This window comes from Sminthopsis crassicaudata, chromosome 1 (assembly GCF_048593235.1).
Source record: "Sminthopsis crassicaudata isolate SCR6 chromosome 1, ASM4859323v1, whole genome shotgun sequence".
Lineage (NCBI taxonomy): Eukaryota > Metazoa > Chordata > Mammalia > Dasyuromorphia > Dasyuridae > Sminthopsis > Sminthopsis crassicaudata.
The window spans coordinates 490,447,029-490,468,061 of record NC_133617.1 but is presented as its reverse complement, the minus strand read 5'-3'; the positions used below and the strand labels follow the sequence as shown (position 1 = coordinate 490,468,061).

At 33.8% G+C, this 21,033-nt stretch overlaps 1 protein-coding gene across 1 annotated transcript in view; it reads left to right on the top strand.

Moving 5' to 3' along the window:
- PCSK5 (proprotein convertase subtilisin/kexin type 5) overlaps window positions 1–21,033 on the top strand; it is a 626,478-nt gene that overhangs the window by 428,612 nt on the left and 176,833 nt on the right. The window contains 6 exon segments of the mRNA XM_074281408.1: window positions 3,814–3,916; window positions 5,450–5,643; window positions 7,966–8,050; window positions 15,188–15,285; window positions 15,999–16,128; window positions 17,529–17,644. Of these exon segments, the coding sequence (XP_074137509.1) occupies window positions 3,814–3,916; window positions 5,450–5,643; window positions 7,966–8,050; window positions 15,188–15,285; window positions 15,999–16,128; window positions 17,529–17,644 (726 nt within the window).

The window sequence follows — 21,033 nt, the reverse complement described above, 5'->3', positions numbered from 1 at the left end:
ATTCATGCCAAGATCTTTCCTTGTAGAAATTAAGAGAAAACCCTTTGTTGATATGCCTCATAACTTAATATCTTAGGTACTCTTGCAAGTCCAGTTTAAACAAGAACTGCCTTGGAGTAATTTATAAACTTCCATTATAGTGCTCTCAAGTTTACTGAGTTAATCAGGATCTAATTGACTAAATCATCCAAGCTCTCTTTTTTGGCAATGTAATTTTCCTATGCAGTAGAAATCCCATGGGCCAATTTTATTATTTCTGTTGTAGACAAAGAGAAAGGATTTCCCCCCATATATTTATCAAAAATAGCAAAGAAATATATCAGATATGTGTCAACTGTTTTTCTGCTTCATGGTACTATTCTTTCAGAATGATTTTGATCACTAAGTTTCTTCTCTAAGAAAGTAAAGGTAAGCTCCTTCATGGTCTATTCATGAACAGTTTCCATGTTGACTCTTATAAGTGAGCAAAGAGTCATAGACTTTGAGTGTCTCAGAATTTCAAGTTATAAGAAACATTAATGAGCACCTAGTCCAACCCACAGCTGAAAGAAAGTCACTCTTCAATATCCCCATCATATGGTTTCCCAATCTTTGGTTGAAGAGCTCTGATTAAAAAAAGACTACACTGTCCACTTTTGCATAGCTCTAGTTATTAGAAAGTTTTTTCTTCTTTCATATTTAAATATGTCTTCTTGAAGCTCTTACTCTTTCCCTCTTAGGACCTGAAGTGAGGTTACTGAATCATAGTAATCCATAAAAGTAGAATACTTCCTTAGGATTAGCTAAGCACTGGTTATTTTGATTTTAGAATGGACTATTCAGGGAGAGTACTGGAAAAACACCAGAGTTTTCATAACAAGTACAGAGTTCTCATAACAAAGATGAAGAAATGCTTTTTCTTCTATTTCCTCAGTCATCTGATGAAAAATTATGTCTACCAGGGAATCATTTTCCTCTGAAGTTGTCCTAGTACTTAAATGCTAACTCCAATTTTTTTCAACTTTTTTTTTTCAGAAGTCAGCTAGGCTTCAGGCATTTAACCTAACTGTATGTAGATCTCTTTACCTATTAATCTGATCACAGAAGTTCTGCCTCAATCAACACTGCCTTCACAAGCTTTTCAAGTCAATGAGACACAGAGCTAACTTGAAATTCAATTCAACAGAACAGAGATGTTATTTATCAGACCTCATAAGCTATTTCAAAAATAGTAATAGTATATGTTATACTTAGGACTTTTGGAATGGTAAGACAAATGTTGCAGGAAGATAATTTTTGTTTAGTTGTTTTTCATCACGTTTAATTTTTCATAACTCCATTTGAGATTTTCTTGGCAAAGAATCTAAAGTGGTTTACAGTTTCTCTCTCCAACTCATTTACAGATGAGGGAACTGAGGCACAAAGTGCTAAATGATTTGGCCAATTACACAATTAGTAATTGTCTAAGACCATATTTGAAATTAGGTCTTCTTGCCTCCAGGCCCAGAATTGTATTCACTGTAGTTGCTATCATTAATTAGCATAACGTCATTTAGGCTCTTTAATATATAAGAATGTTTACAGTTATACCTTCTACATTAGGGCTTTCCCTATTGTGTTTTGATATATTGTGGGTTAGCATAAGAATTTAAATGGGATTTAGGGGAGAATTTTGCAGAAGCTGCAGATGACATGCAAAAGCCAGCAGATGACACAGAAAAAGTTTAGAATCTCAGAAATATTGGAATATATTAGAAACTGTATAAAATATATGTATAGTATTACATGTGTGAATAACAGCCCTAATATTACATTAATGTACTATAAGTAGCCCAAAGCAAAAGAAAAAATTCAGATTTCTTCTCTAGCATGAAGAAAGGGCCAAAAAATTTTACACAAATTTTCTATATCACAAGATTACCTCACCCCAAATACCTACAAAGTAGAAGGGTAACTGTACTTGCCTTTCAGACCTAGAACTTATTATTTTATAATGAAAAATGTTATAATAAAAATATTGACGGGCACATAGGTAGTACATAGAATAGAGCACTGGCCCTAGAGTCAGGAGGACCAGAGTTCAAATTTGGCCTCAGACACTAGGTATGTGATCCTAAGCAAGTCACTTAACCCTACTTGCCTCCAAAACAACAACAACAAAAACAAATGAAAATGAGAGACTTTAAATATTTATAATATAATGTATACTAAATTTCAGAGTGCTCTTATAAATTCTCTGTGGATTCAGTGGTTGCATCCTGGATATTTCTTTTCTTGGAGGATGATTTATATCCCGGAATGCTTATAAAGGAGTACAACTAGCATATAGATGGATCTCAAGATTATGTCATCTCAACAGAAGAAATTGAGGAGGAAGAGCCTTAAGAAATAAAATAGCCATCTGCGAGTATTTGAAGAGCTGTCACTCAGAAGAAAGATTGAACTAATTATATTGGGTCTCAGAAGGCAAAACTAGGACCTAGTAAAAGTTACAGAGTGGCCAACTGTCCAAAAGTAAGGATAGCCCTTCTATTATAGACAGATAATCTGTCTGCTCTACTTTTACAAATTGAAAGACAATACATGGTAAATGTCATTATCTGTGCTGGCTAGTAGGAGGAGCATCTGTCTTCAAGCATGGCAGCATGACTACATGGGTATGCTAGAGAAGGAATTTGTTTTGGTATATTTCGGATCACAAGGCTTCTGAGATTTTTTTCCAATTCAGAAGTTTTGCTATTCTATATATTATATCTGGGTGACAGGAAAAAAAAAAAAAAGATCCCTCCAGTATCCTTCTTTTGCTTGAAGTAAACTCTTTGCTGTGCCACTGTTAATACCCACTTCCTTTCCAAAAAATATGGTATGCTGCTGACAGGAATTATAGGATTATAGAATTTTAGCTCTGGGAAAGACCCTAGAAATCAAGAGATGAAAGATTCCTAATTATAAACAGCTAGTAAAAGAGGCCAGGGGATAAGGACTTTTCTATCACTAGCTCCACCAGTCAGGAAATAGTTCAACTTCCATAGGAAAGACATGAAGCTTTTCTCATCTTTGTGCCTAATGCTGTTGTCCATTGTGTGTTCTCTTTTATTCTCTGCCAGACAATATGAAACTAGTGGGTTCATAGAGAGAAGGTCCCAAGTCTTGAGGTGATTTGGACCTGCTGACTTATTTTTAATTTTATTTGTAGTTTTCCTTTGTTGAGTTGCCCGTTGGCCTGTGGGCAGGGATATAATGGTTAATATATTATCTGTGCCTAAAGTTCCTGCTTTGTAATCTAAGACTAGATGCTGATAAATTTGTGCCAAATATCATAGTAATGTTTTATGTTCACCACAGTATCACTGAAGCTTATTGTGTTGCTTTGCTAACCTCAGAAGAGATGAGCATTGTGCAATAGCTGTATTTCTGTTCTAACATTGGCTTCTTTCCTACATTTTTTATATCCTGAATATTTTATGTCTGTTTTTGATCCAATGACACTGATATGAAAATCTCCTTTATTGATATATAATGGTAACTCATCTATAACTTTCAATCTTAGAGTATTGCTTGGGGAACCAAAAGGTTAAATGTGTCAGAGATAAGTCTTGAACCCAAGTCTTTCTGATTCCAAGAATAGCATGGCTTGATTTCTTGGGGGAGTGGGGAAGGGGGGAATGGTCTTTAGGCATCCAATGTCTTTGAGAAAATCAAAGATTCATCTAATGACTTAACAATCACATTGATTTCTGACGGCTCTGTATAAGACAAGAGAAATAGAAGCTCACTCAAAAATCATTTCCTATAAATGTGTTGCTATTTTTGTTTCTTTTTGGGTTCCCAAAGGCCCTTGTGACCCTGAGTGCAGTAAAGTAGGATGTGATGGGCCAGGACCAGACCACTGCAATGACTGTCTCCACTACTACTACAAAATGAAAAACAATACACGGTAAATTTTAGTCTTTATGCTGCTCAATTCATAAACTGTGGTTCACCTTGTCCATGTGGAAAATTGTGAAAATGCTTCTTTACTAGCTTCAAAATAAAGGCATGATTATGTTGTTACTATTGAGTTGTGCTAGCTTTTTATAACCTTGTGAACCATAGTACACCAATGATGTCCATGGAGTTTTCTTGGCAAAGATACTGGAATTGTTTGCCATTTTCTTCTCCAATAGGCTTAAGGCAAATTAAGTCATTTGCCCAGGTTCACACAACTAGTAAGTGTCTGAGGCCAGATTTGAACTCAGGTCTTCTTGTCTTCAAGACTAGCACTTTACCAATTGAACCAATTAGTAACCAGTTCAGCAGATAGAGAAATTGTTGTCATCATCATCATCTATATCATATTTGATCCTCATAGCAACACTGTGAGACACATGCTCTTCCTTTATAGATCTAGAAAGTGAGGCTAAGACTGTAATTCTTCTTCATTCTTCCTACTGGAAGAATGGCATCTCCCACTGTTATCTCTTGAGCATTATCAAGCAATCTAGGTTTAAACACATTATCTCTTCTTCTCTCAGCTTCCCTCTTCCTTGCCAAAGCAATGATGAATAAAATTTTATTGGTTATAACAATGAGTAATTATATAATTATGACAAAATATTTTATGTGCATTGTTTTATTAATCTTTATTAGAACTTTGTGAAAGAGACATTATTATTATCCCTAGATAAAGAAAATGTGACCCACAGAGATTAAGTAATTTGTTGAATGTCAAACATCTTATAAGTTCTGATTTATTCAGATGGAATGTAAATAGCAGATTCATTTATTTATTTATTTAGATTGCCTTGTATTTGGTGAAAGAGGAGATTCTTTGCCTGAATTGTTATCTAGCCTAACCCCTGAATGGGTGCAGCATCAATCAAACCAAGACCTGTTGAAGGCCTTAGTTAAGGTCTCCCATTGCATCCAGGTCCATCTCCAGTTGTCCTGATCTATATTTTGCCACTGAATCATTTTGGTTCTCGAGGGGAAAGTGAGACAGGTGACCTTGTACATCCCTCCTCACTTAAATCCCATTCACTTTCATGTCATGGCATCACTTCCCTGATATCATGGTCCTCTTCAAGAATAGCAACTTTTGACAAAGCTGGGATTTGAAACTGCTACATGCACTTTTCCATTCCTAGTTAACCCAAATTCCCTCTGATTAGCTTCTAGCTAACATAGTAGGCTTCATAGTAGGCATTTAATAAGAATCTATTAGTTGATGGATTGAAGGCAAGAACTAAACAAGGTTAAACAAAGAGATAGATCTCTTCTTTTCTACTGAATACACGAACACATTAGAATGTAGAAGGCTTCAGAGAGCGCAATTGGATATGAAGGCAGAAGATAGACAATAAAACAGGGATAAAAACTGGATTTTAAAGCCAAGATGAATCACTAGTTGTCTCTCAGATATTAGTAAAATACATGAGAAAGAATCAATGGTTATTTCCATTTTTTTTATTTTCTATTCCCAACAATCCAGAATCTGTGTCTCAAGCTGTCCTCCAGGTCACTATCATGCAGACAAGAAGCGTTGTAGAAAATGTGCCCCCAATTGTGAGTCTTGCATTGGAAGCCATAGTAACCAATGCCTGTCTTGCAAATATGGCTACTTCCTGAATGAAGAAACCAGTTCTTGTGTCACTACCTGCCCAGATGGATTTTACCAGGACATGAGTGAGTTCATTTCTATTGTTAGGGGTTGAGGAAGAAAACATTGAATTTCTATTTAAAGAAGGGGTTTAAGGAAGGGGAATTCCTCATTCCTGAAGTCTAGGTTCTGGTCAATGTTAAAATTTAGTTATTGTTGAGATTTTAAGAAACTTGGATTTTTTGTGGATTTGGAGGGAGAGGGGGAATATGAGAAATCTATATACAAATCTGTATACAAAAATGTTAAAGTGGAAGCCAAGTGTGCAGATAATCTAAACATGATTCTTATTGATCTGAAATTTCATGTCTCTGCTTTTCCTGGCCAAGTGGAAACTTAATATTAAAAAAAGGAATAACAAAAAGCTATTAAAAATTTCCATGCAAAAAAACACATTGATTTTTTATCTCCTGGGTAGTAAAATTCCTGGTTAATTCCATCCATCTTATGGTTCAAATATATCATCTTATAGCTCAACAGTAGCTTCAGTATTCAGTCAATAGAGAAATAGAATGGAATTCCCATCAATTTCTGCTTACATATAAAAGTCAAATGATTGGTAAGGAAAGGAAAAAACACAAGTGAGTGAAAAAGGAAAGACACAAAAAAGTATTGTTCATTCAGGGGGAAAGAGAGCCTTAAAGAGGGAATATGATTATTATTGTATGAAAGTATCCAGAGTAGAACGAGTCCAATCTTCTTCCAAACTATGAGAAATAACAAGATAGACACATTAAAACAATTTGAATATCAAAATATTCAATATATTTGTCTTTTATTAATCTTCCTAGAATGAAATAAGGTCTAAGTAGATATTTCTTAAATATGCCAAAAGGTACATGTTTTCCATGAAAGTATAACTTCTTATTGTTTAGTTATGGCTAACTCTATATGACCATATGGATCATACTCTCCAGGGGATTTTCTTAGCAAAAATAGTAGAGTGGTTTGCCATTTCCTTCTCCAGTAAATTAAGATTAACAGAAGCTAAATGACTTGCTTAGGATCACCAAGCTTGATTGAATGTTGAAGGTTACAATTGAACTTCATATTCCTGGCTCCAGGCCCAGCGGTCTATACAGTGAGCCACCTAATTCACTGATGCAAATCATAGCTCTTTCATGCTATAGTAGAAATCTCTTTTTTGACTGCTATGTCTAACTTTCTGGTGATGTGATTTTCCATACTTAGTGAGACTGGCGATTATCTGATAGAACCACAATTTATCCTCTATTGAAAATCTTTCTGGCTTGAAAGAATGGTCCAGAGCTTGAGATCCATTGGGTTAGCCTTTAAACCAATATGACTTAAGGAAGAATTAGAAAAGAAATGTAGTAGAAGAAATACTACTAATAAAAGTTAACAATATTCTTTACATATATTTTTTCATGTGAAGACTGCATTTTATAAACTTAAGAGAATTTCACAAATATGAATCATCAATTTTTCATCTTCACCATAATTCCAAGGAAAATACTATCTCCATTTTAAAGACAACAAAACTGAGGCTCAAATAAGTTCAATTATTTCCATGAGCATGCAACTAATTTCAAAACTAGGCTAGTCTTGGCTCCAAGCTCTTTCCACTGTCCTATAATATTTCTAGGTAAATACCTCATAAATAAACAAACAGATAGACAAATAGAGTCCCCTCCTAGGGAAAAACAATCAGGACAATCAATAATTTGGAATCTATATTGTATTCAATTAGGACAATTATTTGTTTACAATAAAATGGAGTGCCATAATCTATAGGAAACTACTTAGTGTTTTCCATATTTATTTAGTATAAGAGACTACTTAGTAAACATGAAGTACTTTCCAGATTAATGTAAATTTAAGCATGCATTCACGTTATCTGCCTGCATGTATAATTAATAATAATATCACAAATATATTTGAATTAAACATATCTTATAATTTTTAATAAGAACCCAATTTCAGGCCATAATTTTTACCAGCCATATAAGGTCTTACTTAAGTTAGATAATAATAACCTAAGTTTCATCTTAGAATCATAATTCTAATTTCATAATTCACCCTGATTTATGAATTTCCTATTTTTCCTCTAATGGACAAATGCTTTGACTTCTTTTAACATATTGTCTTTTCAAAACCAGGATTCTTGGGTGGCAAAAATTCTGTTAATTTTTTTGAAATATGTGTTCTGATAGAAAAGAGAAATGAAATTAGTAATCTCATGGTTCTTTTGGGTACTTTCTCCTACTCATATTGATGTGGAAGATATTGAGAAAATAGCAGGTATTAGAACATTTTACACTCACTCTTGTTGAATCAAATCAATGAACTTATTTTTAACCTGAATTTTCTTTTATTTTTTTGATCAGATAAAAACCTTTGCCGGAAATGCAGTGAAAACTGTAGAACATGTACTGATTCTCAGAATTGCACTGAATGCAAACATGGCTTAAGGTAAGAAATAGCCAACTCCATATATGGATATACACTTCTTAAAAAGATAATTTTACTGCTTAATCTCACCTTCATTATCTCCCTCTCTATATATATATACCCTCATGTCCTCACTATAAAGCACCTTATAGCCATTACATTATCTCTGCCGCTTTATATAACTAAGGAGATGTCATCTTCTTTAAGGTTGGAATTTAATAATAAATATCATTATATAGCACTTTAAAATGTGCAAAGTGCTTTGCATATTTCATTTAATTTGAATTATAAAGAGATACACTGATAAAGAAAATATTAGTAAATTAGGCATACAAATATTTAAAAGATACCCTTTACTTTTCTTATCAGTAGCAGTCAAAAATTGGTATGCAAATGAATTCAGGGAATTGTGTTAATCCCTTCTGTGGTTATCTGTAATAATAGAAAATCATACTTGGTAGAAATTTTCACTTGAAACCGAGTTCTTGTTTTAAAATATAAGATATGTTTAATCCAAACTTATTTGTGATGTATGTAGGCATTATATACATGGTCTTTTCAAATATCAGTTGTTCTTTATTTTATATATTCCATGTTTGGTACCATTCTCAAATGATATACACAAAAGTTTGCTATCAGTGGATATTTTTTTTTCTTTCAGTAACTTTTGCTATTGCTGAAACAAATAGGTGAAATCCATAAGAGATTCTCCAGATAAACAAAGTAATCATGATATTTAAACAGAGAAAACCAAACTTAATTTAGTTTTATTTAGGTCAAAACACCCTCCTATGTCTGTAACTTATTTCCTTTAGGTAGGTATTTTCAGTATATAGATTTTTGCTCAAAAAATGTTCATCTGCCCACCTCTCTGATGACAGCACCTAAACAAGAAATTCTCTATATGAACCAGTGTTTAAATTTTTTTTTGTTTCAATTAATCCATGTAACCTTTTTTTCTTATATTATCATTACATATTATTGTAGATTGAGAGTGGGAAAGGACCTTAAAAATCAGTTAGTTCAGCCCCTTATTTTACAAATGGAGAAACTGAGGTCTGGAGAAGTTAAGTAACTTACACAAGATCCCATAAGTGGCAAATTACAGAGTTGAGATTCAAACTCAAGTCATAGGGTCATATAATAAAAGCTAAAAAGAGCCATATCAATCTACTTCAATCCTTAATTTTAAAAATAAGGATAAAGAGGGCCAAAGAGATTAGGTTCACATAAGCAAAAACTGGCAGAAGTAAGATTTGAACCCAGATCAGATAATTCCAACTTGAGCCCTTTTTCTAATTTACCACAATATAAACATACTTAATTTCATTTGCATGTACTTTTTGTGAGTTATAATTGCCCAGAATAGGATACAATAGATATTGTCCTCTCTCTTCTTTAGAGCTATACAAAGAGGTTTACTCTTCAGAGCATATAATTGATATATTTCAAGGAAAACCCAAAGCTTTTTAAAAATCCCAATTAAATCAAAAAGTCTTTGTTAAGCACCTATGTTATAACCTAACATGCCAATATACTATTTCTTCCTTGCTGAGGATAAAAAACAAAAATAAAAAACCCTTGCTTTCAGGAAGCTTGCATTCTACTGGTAGAATACAATGTATAAATAGTTATATATATATATATATATATATATATATATATATATATATATATATATATATATATATATATAAAATTTGAGAAGGGAAAATAAAGCACTAACAATTAAGGAGGGTCACAAAAGGTATCCTATAGAATGATGGTATAAAGGGGAACATATTCCAACCTGTAGGAAAGCCAGGAAATAGGAAATAGAATGTTATGTATGGAAAACAGCAATGGGGCCAATTTGCCTGAATACAGAGATCCAGTGCTCTGATTTGGTGACGGGAATGGGGGGAGGAGGGGAAGTGCAGAATGATGATTGCCAATTATTACTGGGGTTCCATCAAGGTTATGATGATTTCATCAATATCCATTAAGTATGTAAGGCGCAGGGAATACAAAGGCAAAAATAAGATAACCTCTATCCTCTAAGATCTTTCACTCTTCTGTGGGGATATAATTATATATATATATAAAATAACAATAATTTAACAATAAATATATATATGTAATAACAATAATAAATAAAATAACAAAAATGATATCTACAAAATAGCAATACATACAAAATATAAATAATTATATGTAACAATAATTAAATGATATATAACAATAATTATATATATAAATATATAATATAAATATATAACTATAAATTTAACAATATAATAATAATAATTTATTTATAAACAACAATAATTATAAAATATGTTAATTTGAGGGGGGAGCCTCAACTGCAATACTTAGGGAAGGCTTTGTAGATGAGATGTTAACTGAACCAAGCCTTCAAAGAAGACAAAAATGTTTTTCTGAAAGGTGGAGATGAGCAGAGATCTCATTCCTTGTTTAGAATATGAGATAGATATATATATATATATATATATATATATATATATATATATATATATATATATATATATATATATATATATATATATATATATATATATAATTGCAAGGTGGTTGTTTATCCTTCATTCTCAAAGAGGACTATGACATCAGGGAGGTGATGCAAGTGAACTGGATCTAAATGAGGAAAGGCTGTGCAAGGTCACCTGCCTCACTTTCCCCTCCAGAGCCATCTGGGTCCAGTGGCAAGATATGGATCAGGACGACTGAGATGGCCTTTGATTAAACATCTAGCATATGCCAGACACTTTGCTAAGTAATGAAGATACTAAAGAAAGCAAAAAGAATTTATGAACTAAATTAATGAATGAGGAAGAGAGACATAAAGGGAAGTTGAGAAAAAGAGGAAAGAAGGAAAGAGGGAAGAGGGAGAGAGAGAAGAGGAAAAAAGCAATAAGCACTTATTAAATACAGGCACTGTGATTGGTATACAAAAACAAAACTGTCATTACTCTCATTCTAATGGAAGAAGACAACACATTAAGTATAGCTGGAAAAGAAGGAGTGAAGGTACCTATTTTGAGGGGACAAGGCAGCCAGTGTGAAGGTAGAGTAGACTGTAGAGTGAGCCAGAAGGGAAGTGAGCAATGAGCTTCTGATGATATGGCAGGCCTGGGCAAGGGGGCTCAAAAGTCACCTAGTTGGCCCCAGGGTGGAGTCAGTCTCAGGAGGGCAAGGCAGCCAGTGTGGAGGTAGGTCAGACAAGAGAGTGAGCCAGAAAGGAAGTAAATGTAGATATTTAAAGAGGAGAAAAGTTAAATAAGACTTAAAATAAAGTCAAATTAAGCAGGCTGGTGCCAGGTTTGAAATGACTTTAAATACCAGTTTGAGAAATTTGTATTAAATAAAATATAGCCTCTGTTTTTAAGATATTTTGAAAGGGAGAGGAAAATTTTTTCCTATTTTCTGAGACCAAATAGAAAAGATTTCACCTCCTTCTAGGTTAGGCTGTATGGAAAAAGAAGTTTCAAGTTTCAACTATGCTATTTATTAACTGCATGACCTTAACTAACTTATCTGAATCTCAGTTTTTTTCAATTCTAAAAGGAAACAAGCATCATTATCAGTTTCTTCAAGTTTCTCCCAAGTATTAGTGCTTCCCTTTGAAATTACTTTGTCTTTTTTATTCACATATGATTTCCTCCCAATTGAATGTAATCCCCTTGAAGGCAGGGATTGTTGCATGTATTTTTAGTGATTCTTGTTTTAAATTCTAAATCATGTGCGCACACACACACACACACACACACACACACACACACACACACACCATTTCCATACAAATATCAGACTACAAAAAGAATTTAATAGGAAGCTGTGAATCATTTCATTATACATTATTTTCTTTTTTTCTCTCAATAGTATTTTATTTTTTCAAATACATACAAAGACAGTTTTCAACATTCATCTCTGTAAGACCTTGTGTTCCAAATTTTTCTCCCTCTCTTCCTTACATCCTCCAGCCAAGACAGCAAGCTATCTAATATAGGCTAAATATGTACAATCCTTTTAAACATATTTCCATATTTGTCATGTTGTACAAGAAAAAAAAAAAGACCAAAAGAGAAAAAACCCACAAGAAAGAAAAAGCAAACAAACAAACAAAAAAAAATGGTGAAAAAAACTATGTTGCAATCTATATTCAGTCTCCATAGTCCTCCCTTTAGATGTGTATGGCATTTTCCATCCCAAGTCTTTTGGAATTGTCTTGAATCATCGCATTGCTCAGAGGAGCCAAGTCCATTACAGTTGATCCTCATGTAATCTTGCTGTTACTGTTACATATTGTTTTCAAATTGGCTTGCTTACATATATTTCTTTCTGAACTTTTTTTTCTGTTCTCTTCAATACATTTTTAAGAAATGTTTCCATGGCTTTTTTAGGCATCATTACTATTTTCCCCCTACTTCACCCATTCCTTCCAGCCCCCTTTTGAAAATTAGGACAAAAAAAGAGGAGGGGGGAATATAACAAATTAACATAGTCAAGTAAAACAAATCCCCACGTTCACAAATGTATGTATCTTTCCTCACTTCTTACCCTCTCTTCTTTTTTTAGGAGGTAGGTAATATATTTCATTATAGGTTTTCTATAAATATGGTTGATCACTGCATTCATTAAAGTCCTTAAATCTTTCAAAGTTGTTTTTTCTTTATATTATTATTATTATTGCATACATTTTCCTCTGGTTTTAATTACTGCACTTTGTCACTTCATACTACTAAGGATTCTCTAAAATTGTCTCTTTTACTATGTCTTTTGATTTCTTATAATAATATCCTGATACTTTTGTATATGATAAAATTTTCAGTCGTTCCTCAGTTACCTAAAAACAATCTAAGCCTCCTCTTTATACTTGATTTTTAAACCTCATACTTTCCCCTTTTTATCCTTCTTTCTAATATGGAAGCTTGTTTTGCTATCTTCCTTCTTAACTAGTCCTGCTATCATTTGATTTTCACCTCCACTTGTTTCCCTATTGACTTTAATGTATTTATACGCCAAGCTTGTATGTGCATTCCTTCTTTGTATATGTTAAATAAGAGCGATATTCATAGGATACCTACTTCCCACAGCCCCTTCCTCTGTGATTGTATACTATTCCCACATATCACATTTTATGAAAAATAACAAGCTCTTCCCCCATCTTCCTCGTTTTTTCTTCACTCCCCTTCCCTTCCCTTTGGCTCTTCAGAACAGAACCATCCATCCCCAGGACCAATGTTTTTCTTATTTAACTCCCTCAACAATACCCTTTGAAGACATTGAGATTCTGAGAGTACATTTATGTTTTTTCTGCATATTAGAATATTAGTACTACATCATACAGCTAATTCCTGTTGGTCAAATAAATGTACCTTCTGAGGTTTCCCTTTGACTCTTTTTGTTTTGTGTTTCAAAGTTCCTGCCCATCTTGGATTTTTTCTTTGTAAATTCTTGCAAATCTACTATTCCAGTGAGTAAGATCAGGTTATATTTGTAAAGTGCTTATCACAATGCCTGGCACATAGTAGGTGCTATATCAGTGTTTATTCACTTCTCCTTCCTCCTTCTATTAAAGCTCCATTTTTTCCTACCTGTAGGACTATACTCTTTTGCTTTTTGGAACATCATATTCCAAGACCTCCTTTCAATTATAGTAGAAGTTAGAAGACAGAAATTGAGGCTTTTAAAAAATCATTCCTAGTCTAGGATGGTATCTAGTACAACATAGGTTTAACTAATGTTTATTGAAATGAGTTGAATTAAATTGAATTTTATCTATCTCCCAAGATTGTTTAGGGAGAAATAAAAACTAGATAAGTAATACAAAAATTACCTTGTAAATAAACTATGTCACAGCATACAGATATAAAGTATTATTTAGTAGCAGTAGGGGTATTCCTGAAGCCTCTGGGATCATGGCATGTGCTTACTTTTGACCCTATTGCATAATTGAAAATCAATCCTGCAGGAGAAAGAGTTTCTATTCAATCTCTATTTCTTAAGCACCTAGTACATACAAATCGCTCTGCTGGGCAATGGGAATTGAAAGATGTTACAGATGACATAACTTGTATTTTTAAAGATAATACACAGGTTTAGTTGGAAGGGATCTTAGATATTATCTGCCCAACCCTCTCATTTGCAAATGATGAAAGAGGCAATATTTGGTAAATAATTATGACAATTTGAATCATTGAATCTGACTACAAATCATATAGTCTTTTCACTGTAGCACTCTGCCTTTTACAGTCTACTTAGTTCCTCTGCTGACCTTTTATGTGATTTAAGGCAAGAAGGTTTTCTTGCCAGCTCTGAAATAAATTAATAATAGCCAGTGGGAACCAATAGAACAGCTAGGTGATATGGTAGATTGAATGCCAGGCCTGGAGTCAGAAAGACTTATCTTCCTGAGTTCAAATCTGGCTTCAGATATATACTAACTGTATGACCCTGGGCAAGTCACTTAACCCTGTTTGCCTCAGTTTCCTCATATGTAAAATGAGCTAGAAAAGGAAAAGGCAAATTACTCCATTATCTCTGCTAAGAAAATCTCAAATGTATTCATGAAGAATCAGACAAAACTGAAAAAGTAAGATCTCTTTCAGTAGAATTGCTATTTAGAATTATCTCAAGTACTCTCAATTATCTCCCTCTATGTTGCACTTTAAACAGGTACAATCTACAAATAAACTGCAAATTCTTTTTTTTTTTATCTCAAGTTTCAATTCATGTTCTTTCCAGGTTTTTCTGAAATCATCTTGCTTGTGATTTTTTATATCACAGTAATATTCCATCACAATCATCTATCATAACTTGTTTAGCTATTCCCCAATTGATAGGAATCCTTTTGATTTCCAATTCTTAACAACCACAGAAAGAGATGCTATAATTATTTTTGTACATATAGGGCCTTTTCCCTTTTTTTTGGAAGTCTTTGGGATATAGATCTAGCAGTGGTATTTCTGGATCAAAGAATATGCAGAATTTTGTAGCTTTTTGGGCAGTTTCAAATTGCTCTCCAGAATGGTTGGATCAGTTTATAATTCCACCAACAATGGATTCAAATTTACTTTCTTATAAATAAAGCCTTCCCTTTGCCACATCTTTTTTTTACTCCTGGCTGATTTGCAATGACACCTCTAATTTGTGTGCCAGCCTCCATGGATCCAGATGTACTGTCACATGTGAAGATGGGAAATACTACAGTGGAAAAGACTGTGAGCCATGTCATCGTTTCTGTGCCACCTGTTCAGGTAGGTGTCTCCCAAAAGTTGAATTACTCATTCCTTCTCTGGCACATCTTGGGCTTTATGCACTACTTTTCCAGGTATGACATAGGAAATTGTCTTGAAAAACTAAACACTGCTAGAAATGTCTAATGGAGGGCCTCATGGTACAATGATAAGAGCACTGGATTTAAGAATCACTAATTTCAAATGCTGGATCTGTCACTTATTTCCTTCTTTGCCTCCCAAGACCTGTCTTTCTTATCAAAGGTTTTTTTTTTTTTCAAAGTCCAAATCTTTGACCCATGGATAGTCTCTATGACTCTATGAGTAACACTGTTTTCTTCCAAATATAACTCAAAGACAATGTCTTAAATTTATAGATTGATCAAATCTGACTTTCTTATGAGAGTTCCATTGACATAACCTCCCTGCATTTGAATAGGGAATTAACCATTTTATGTAAGTTTTCTTCACTTTTTTAACAGATGTTTATTTTTGTTGAGGGATGGGTATTAATTATGATTCTTATTTTAAGCAGGAAATGTTCTCAGTTTAAAAAAAAAAAAAGAAAAGAAAAAAAGTCCAGTGGTAATATTCTTCTTCAAAGTGTCACTAAGAATTGTAAAAACATACATTTCTCCAATTTTACATTTTCTTAGGTTTTTACTATCCTTTTGGAGGTTTCTGTTCTGAAAATTTTGTGTATCTGTCCTAATGATGCTTCCCTTTATTTTAAGGGGCAGGAGCTGATACATGCATTACCTGCAGTGAGGGCTACTTTATGGAGGATGGGAAGTGTGTGCAGACCTGCAGTAATAGTTATTATTTTGATCACTCTTTAGAGAGTGGCTACAAATCCTGCAAAAGGTAAAGTCCATTTTCCCTTCAAAGTATATTCGTTAAGATACCATATTCTTCATAGCATTCTTCTCTTGAGGAACACCGTAGGAACTAGAACTTTTGAATGATGAAATCCTAGTCACAAATATTTGACATAGATGCATTTGTTGATAATATATTTATCTCAATCAATAAGCCTTTATTAAGCACTTACTGTTTAATAATACCATCTTCTTCACAGAGTTTTTGTAAAGAGCAAGTAAAATATAAGTAAAGCACTTTTTAAAACTTAAAGCATTAACTAATTATGGCTGAGAGAGAGCCTGGTAGGAGCAATGGATTATAAAGAATATTCTAATTCTCTCTATGTGACTACATGAATTAAGGGGTGGGGAGATTATGAATTGAAGTGTAAATAGTTCTGGAAAGAGTGATCTTTATGTTGTGATCAGGATTTAACCAGGTCTTAGTATAAAAAGGTATAAGGAGTGAGAAAAGAAAAAAGTTTAAGATGAAAGCCAGTTTGTTTCTATGAAGTGGACATTCCAAAGAACAGTAGGAGTTGGGTGGAATGTCGTGTAGAGGGCAGGTAGGTTAAGAGGAATGGGAACAATGTAGTAGGCAATAGGAACTAGGGATCGGCATTTGAACAATTTTAGCCAAGGTTTCAGCATTACTAGGATGGGGAAATAATGACCAGGTGGGAAAATGCTAAACATTGAATTCAGATATGTTGTCATTATGCTATGGGAATCCTGCAGATGATGTGAGGGGCTAGAGGTGAATCAATAGTGGAGAATAATCAGTGTTTTTTTTTTTGTTTTTTTCTAGTTGTAACTCAGGAGCATATGAGTTCAAATCCAGCCTCAGACACTTTGCACTTAATAACTTTATTATTCTGGGCAAGTCACTTAATCCCAATTGCCTTGCAAAAAAAAAAAAAAAAAGAAGACAAAAATGAAATAATATTTTTCAAAAAAAGAGAAAGAAATAGTACTTATGCTCAGGAAATTTCTATTCTAATAGGTAAGAAAGCAAGAGGCACATAAATAAGTATATAGAGCATAGAAGTAATATGATAAAAACAGGTATTTGGTGAAGGGAAGTCTCTAAGAGCTAGGGAATCAGGAAAGGCCACAACAAGGTGTGTGTTTATTTGCCCAGGCTCTTTCCTTTTGCCTGTAATACTTAAGTAGCTATATAACCTTGGGCAAGGCACTTAACCGTAATTGCTTAACAAAAAAAAAAAATTAATAGTCCTGCTTCTCTGTTTCAAATATGCAAAATCCTGAAAATATTTGAGGAAGTTTCTATTTGCTATGTTTCCTGTAATATCATTGAGCATTTGGGAGAGATGCCATTATGCTAGCCTTATCTTAAGAGTTGTATGAGATAAAATGATGATATATTGTTACATTACTTCTTAGATGTGCTGCCAGCTGTTTGGCCTGCAGTGGTCCTGGAGACAGAAACTGTACCAGTTGCCCCAGTAATTATCTCTTAGATACAGGGGCCTGCATCCTTGGAGCAATCTGTAAGGATGGTGAGTAATAGAGTTATAATTTGATCTTCTGTGTGATCAATTGGGATCATTATAATGGGAAACCTCTTGTAGTTTAAATTTTGTTAAAGGAATGATAGGCAGACTGATAGGATTTCACTCTTCAATAGTTTGAAAAACTTTCTATTAGTATTTTTACCTATCGTTAATAAATGTGTAACAATTTAAACTATAGAATGATAAAATGAATGAAAAACCTCACCTGTAATTAGAAGATGAATTTTATTCTTCCATAAGAATGAAAACTGATGTTAATTGAAACATGTATAACCAAGAAAATGGAGACAACAGGTCTTTTTGTTATTAAAACACTAGTTCAAGAATTTCCCAATTTGTTATATTGGGTTCCATTATTTGCATATTTTAATATATCAAAAATAAATATTTCTTTGGTATTTAGTTTTAGGACATTTATCTATTCTATTCAGTGGCTTATATTTTGCAATATTTTATGCCTATAGAATATACTACAAAGTTCTCCAATTGCTAAGCAAACAGACTAGTGCAGTCACCCAGAACAAAGGGTAATACAATGTAAATAAAAGAGAGGTTGAAATTTAATTCATTTAGTCATGATATTCTCTGAATACAAATATTAGATATGACTGTGTGACCTTTAACAAATAATATCACCTCTCTGGCCTTAGTTTTCTTGTCTATACAAAGTGTCTAGACTTTCAGATTCTTTCAAATTCTGACATTTTATGATTCCAGAATTCATTTTCCACCCCTTTTACAGACAAGTTCTGTCCAAGTTGGGAGCTTAGTCCCTATATGGTTATATTGACAGTGTTTTATAAAGCTTCCTCAAAGAATAGTATAGAAATAAGTGGCCTTAAATTTTCATACCTACAATGCTGTATCATATATTTATCTTATCCTAGAAACAAATCAGTTAAACATAGCTTTGATATGAGGGGAACCATTATGACTTTGAAAGGCAATCCCATTTAACTACAGTTAAGACATTATGTCTTTTTTTCTTTTCCTTCCTTTGACTGCTTTTCACCTCTACCTAGAATTTTCATGAAAAGGCAAAAAATTAATAGAAATTGCAATATCATCCAATGAGCATTTAGTAAGCACCTTCTATGTGCCAGATAATCTGGAGATGTAAAGAAGAGCAAAATACAGTACATGTTCTCAAAGAACTCATAATCTAATCAGTCTATCCCGTTCCCAAGGGTTATGCAAGGCTATTTTCCCTCTTTAAATGTATATCCCTCTCCTCTGAGAGTTATAAAATTTAAATGAGCCTGGAAAGAATAATGAAGATGATTCTCCCAAAACCACCACTTTAAATTCTTTTTTTGAATAGTTTGGTAGAAATTTCCCTTTCTAGAGCTGATTCTGATGTTTGCCTACTTAATGATGGGATAAGAAATATGTGGCAAAGGAACCTTGAAGACCATACCAATATATCCCCAATAATTATATATCAAGGGCATTTAAGCACACATCTTTGTCTTTTAAAAAGGTAAGGAAGATGTCTCTACATACACAAAATATGGAGAAAAATTCTGCCTTCTCTAGAGAAATTTAATGCCAGAACAGTAATGCAGATTCAAAAGCCCAAATCTTGAATCAGTCTGGGTTAAACTCAAGTTATTCTGGGCTATAGGCAGGCAGAAATTTTAATAGATTTTGATAATCCAAGCCATAATTCTTGTGTTATCCTTGCTAAAGAATGCATCCTTGTTGGTAAACATATGAGCTAGGCTAGGGCAATATTGATAGGCTAGTAAGGTACTTACTTAGGCAAAAGGGCACTGTGTAGAGGAAACTGAAAGAAGAAGCTGTACCGTATGCATTGTTGAACCATTCGGAGCTGACAACACTGGAAACATATTAGACTTTCCAAAAAAATTTCACTTGCTATTTGGAATTCATGGGTTTTTTAAATTTTTCTTTCAAGTACATGTGACTGTATATTCTTTGACTCTAGATAATTCAAAATATGAGATTTCTTTGCTGTATTTATCACTGATTTCTGATTTATTCTTTCTCTAATCTGTTTTTTGTTTTTTGTTTTTTTCTTTTCATAAAATGGATACCAATCACACTCCCTGTCGGACTGCAATATCTCTTCTTGAAACAATGCTGTTGATTGAAATCACTTGGGGTGGACCAAATTTCCTTCTTGTTGACTGCTCCTGAATGGTTTCTTCCGACCTCCCCTTCCCCAAATCTACCTCTCTGACCAATCAAAACCTTCTTCCATGGGTGCACACCATGCTGTCTACGTCTCCAACTCCCCTCCCTTTCTTGCTGGCCCTGGAATAGCAACGGAAGAATCGTGGGCCGAGGGGAGCTTTTGTATGCTAGTAAAAAAAAACAACCTCTGTCAGCGGAAGGTCCTTCAGCAACTCTGTTGTAAAACTTGTACATACCAAGGCTGAGCAGGCCACTACCCAGAATCCCTCTGTTCCTGTAGACTTCTAGATTAATCCATATTATTATTATTAAAAAAAGAAAAAGAAAAGAAAAACAAGAAAGCCACCTCTCTCTCTTTTCTCGCTCTTGTTCTCTCTCTCAAGTTTGTGCAGGGAGATGGTGAACTGTTTTGTCAGAACTTAAATGAAAAAGAAAAAAAAAAAAAAAAAAAAAAAAACTACAACAAGCCTACCTTTTATAACTGGGCACTTGGTGCTAAGAGCCCAGAATCACAGAGTCAGTATTGTGTGGTGACCAAAGCATTTGATGCCAAAATTGAAGGTTAAACTAACGATTTGATTTCCTGTCAACTTCAGGGTTTCCTTGTTTTTGGAGGCCCTTCCCTCCCTTCATCTCACCCTCTCTTTTTCTTGCCTGCTTTCCCTCTGAGATGATGAAAGACTGATTCGAGAGTTCTCGACAGGTTGACATGGATTAAAACAGAATAAATGCTCCCATTGGTCTTTCTGTGTGCATGTGTCCATAGTTGGGGAAGAGGGGAGACCAGGAAAGAAAAGATGAAAGAAGGATGTGATCATACAGAAGAGCTATATCCATGTTATTTGACCAGAGTCTTTACAAGGTGAAAATTGACACTTGTCCACTGCCATATCTTCATATGATATGTGTTTTGGGTTTTTTCTTTTGTTTTGTCTTATTTGAATTTACTTACTTAAAAGGTCTTCTCATGGCTTTTTGTATAAAGAAATGGGAGTTAAATGGATGCAAAAGAATAGAATAGTCTGCCTGGATTTCACCAGGGGCAGGTTTGCTGCTATGGTTTAACTATATCTCTTTGGGAGCTTTTAATACAAATTCCATTCCATTCCATTCAACAAGTACTGATCATTGAATTGAGTGATCCGTGCTCATGTTTCATAATTAAATCTGCAAGGTCAACCTAGCCATTGAATGAAGAAGGTCTTAGGTGATGAGCA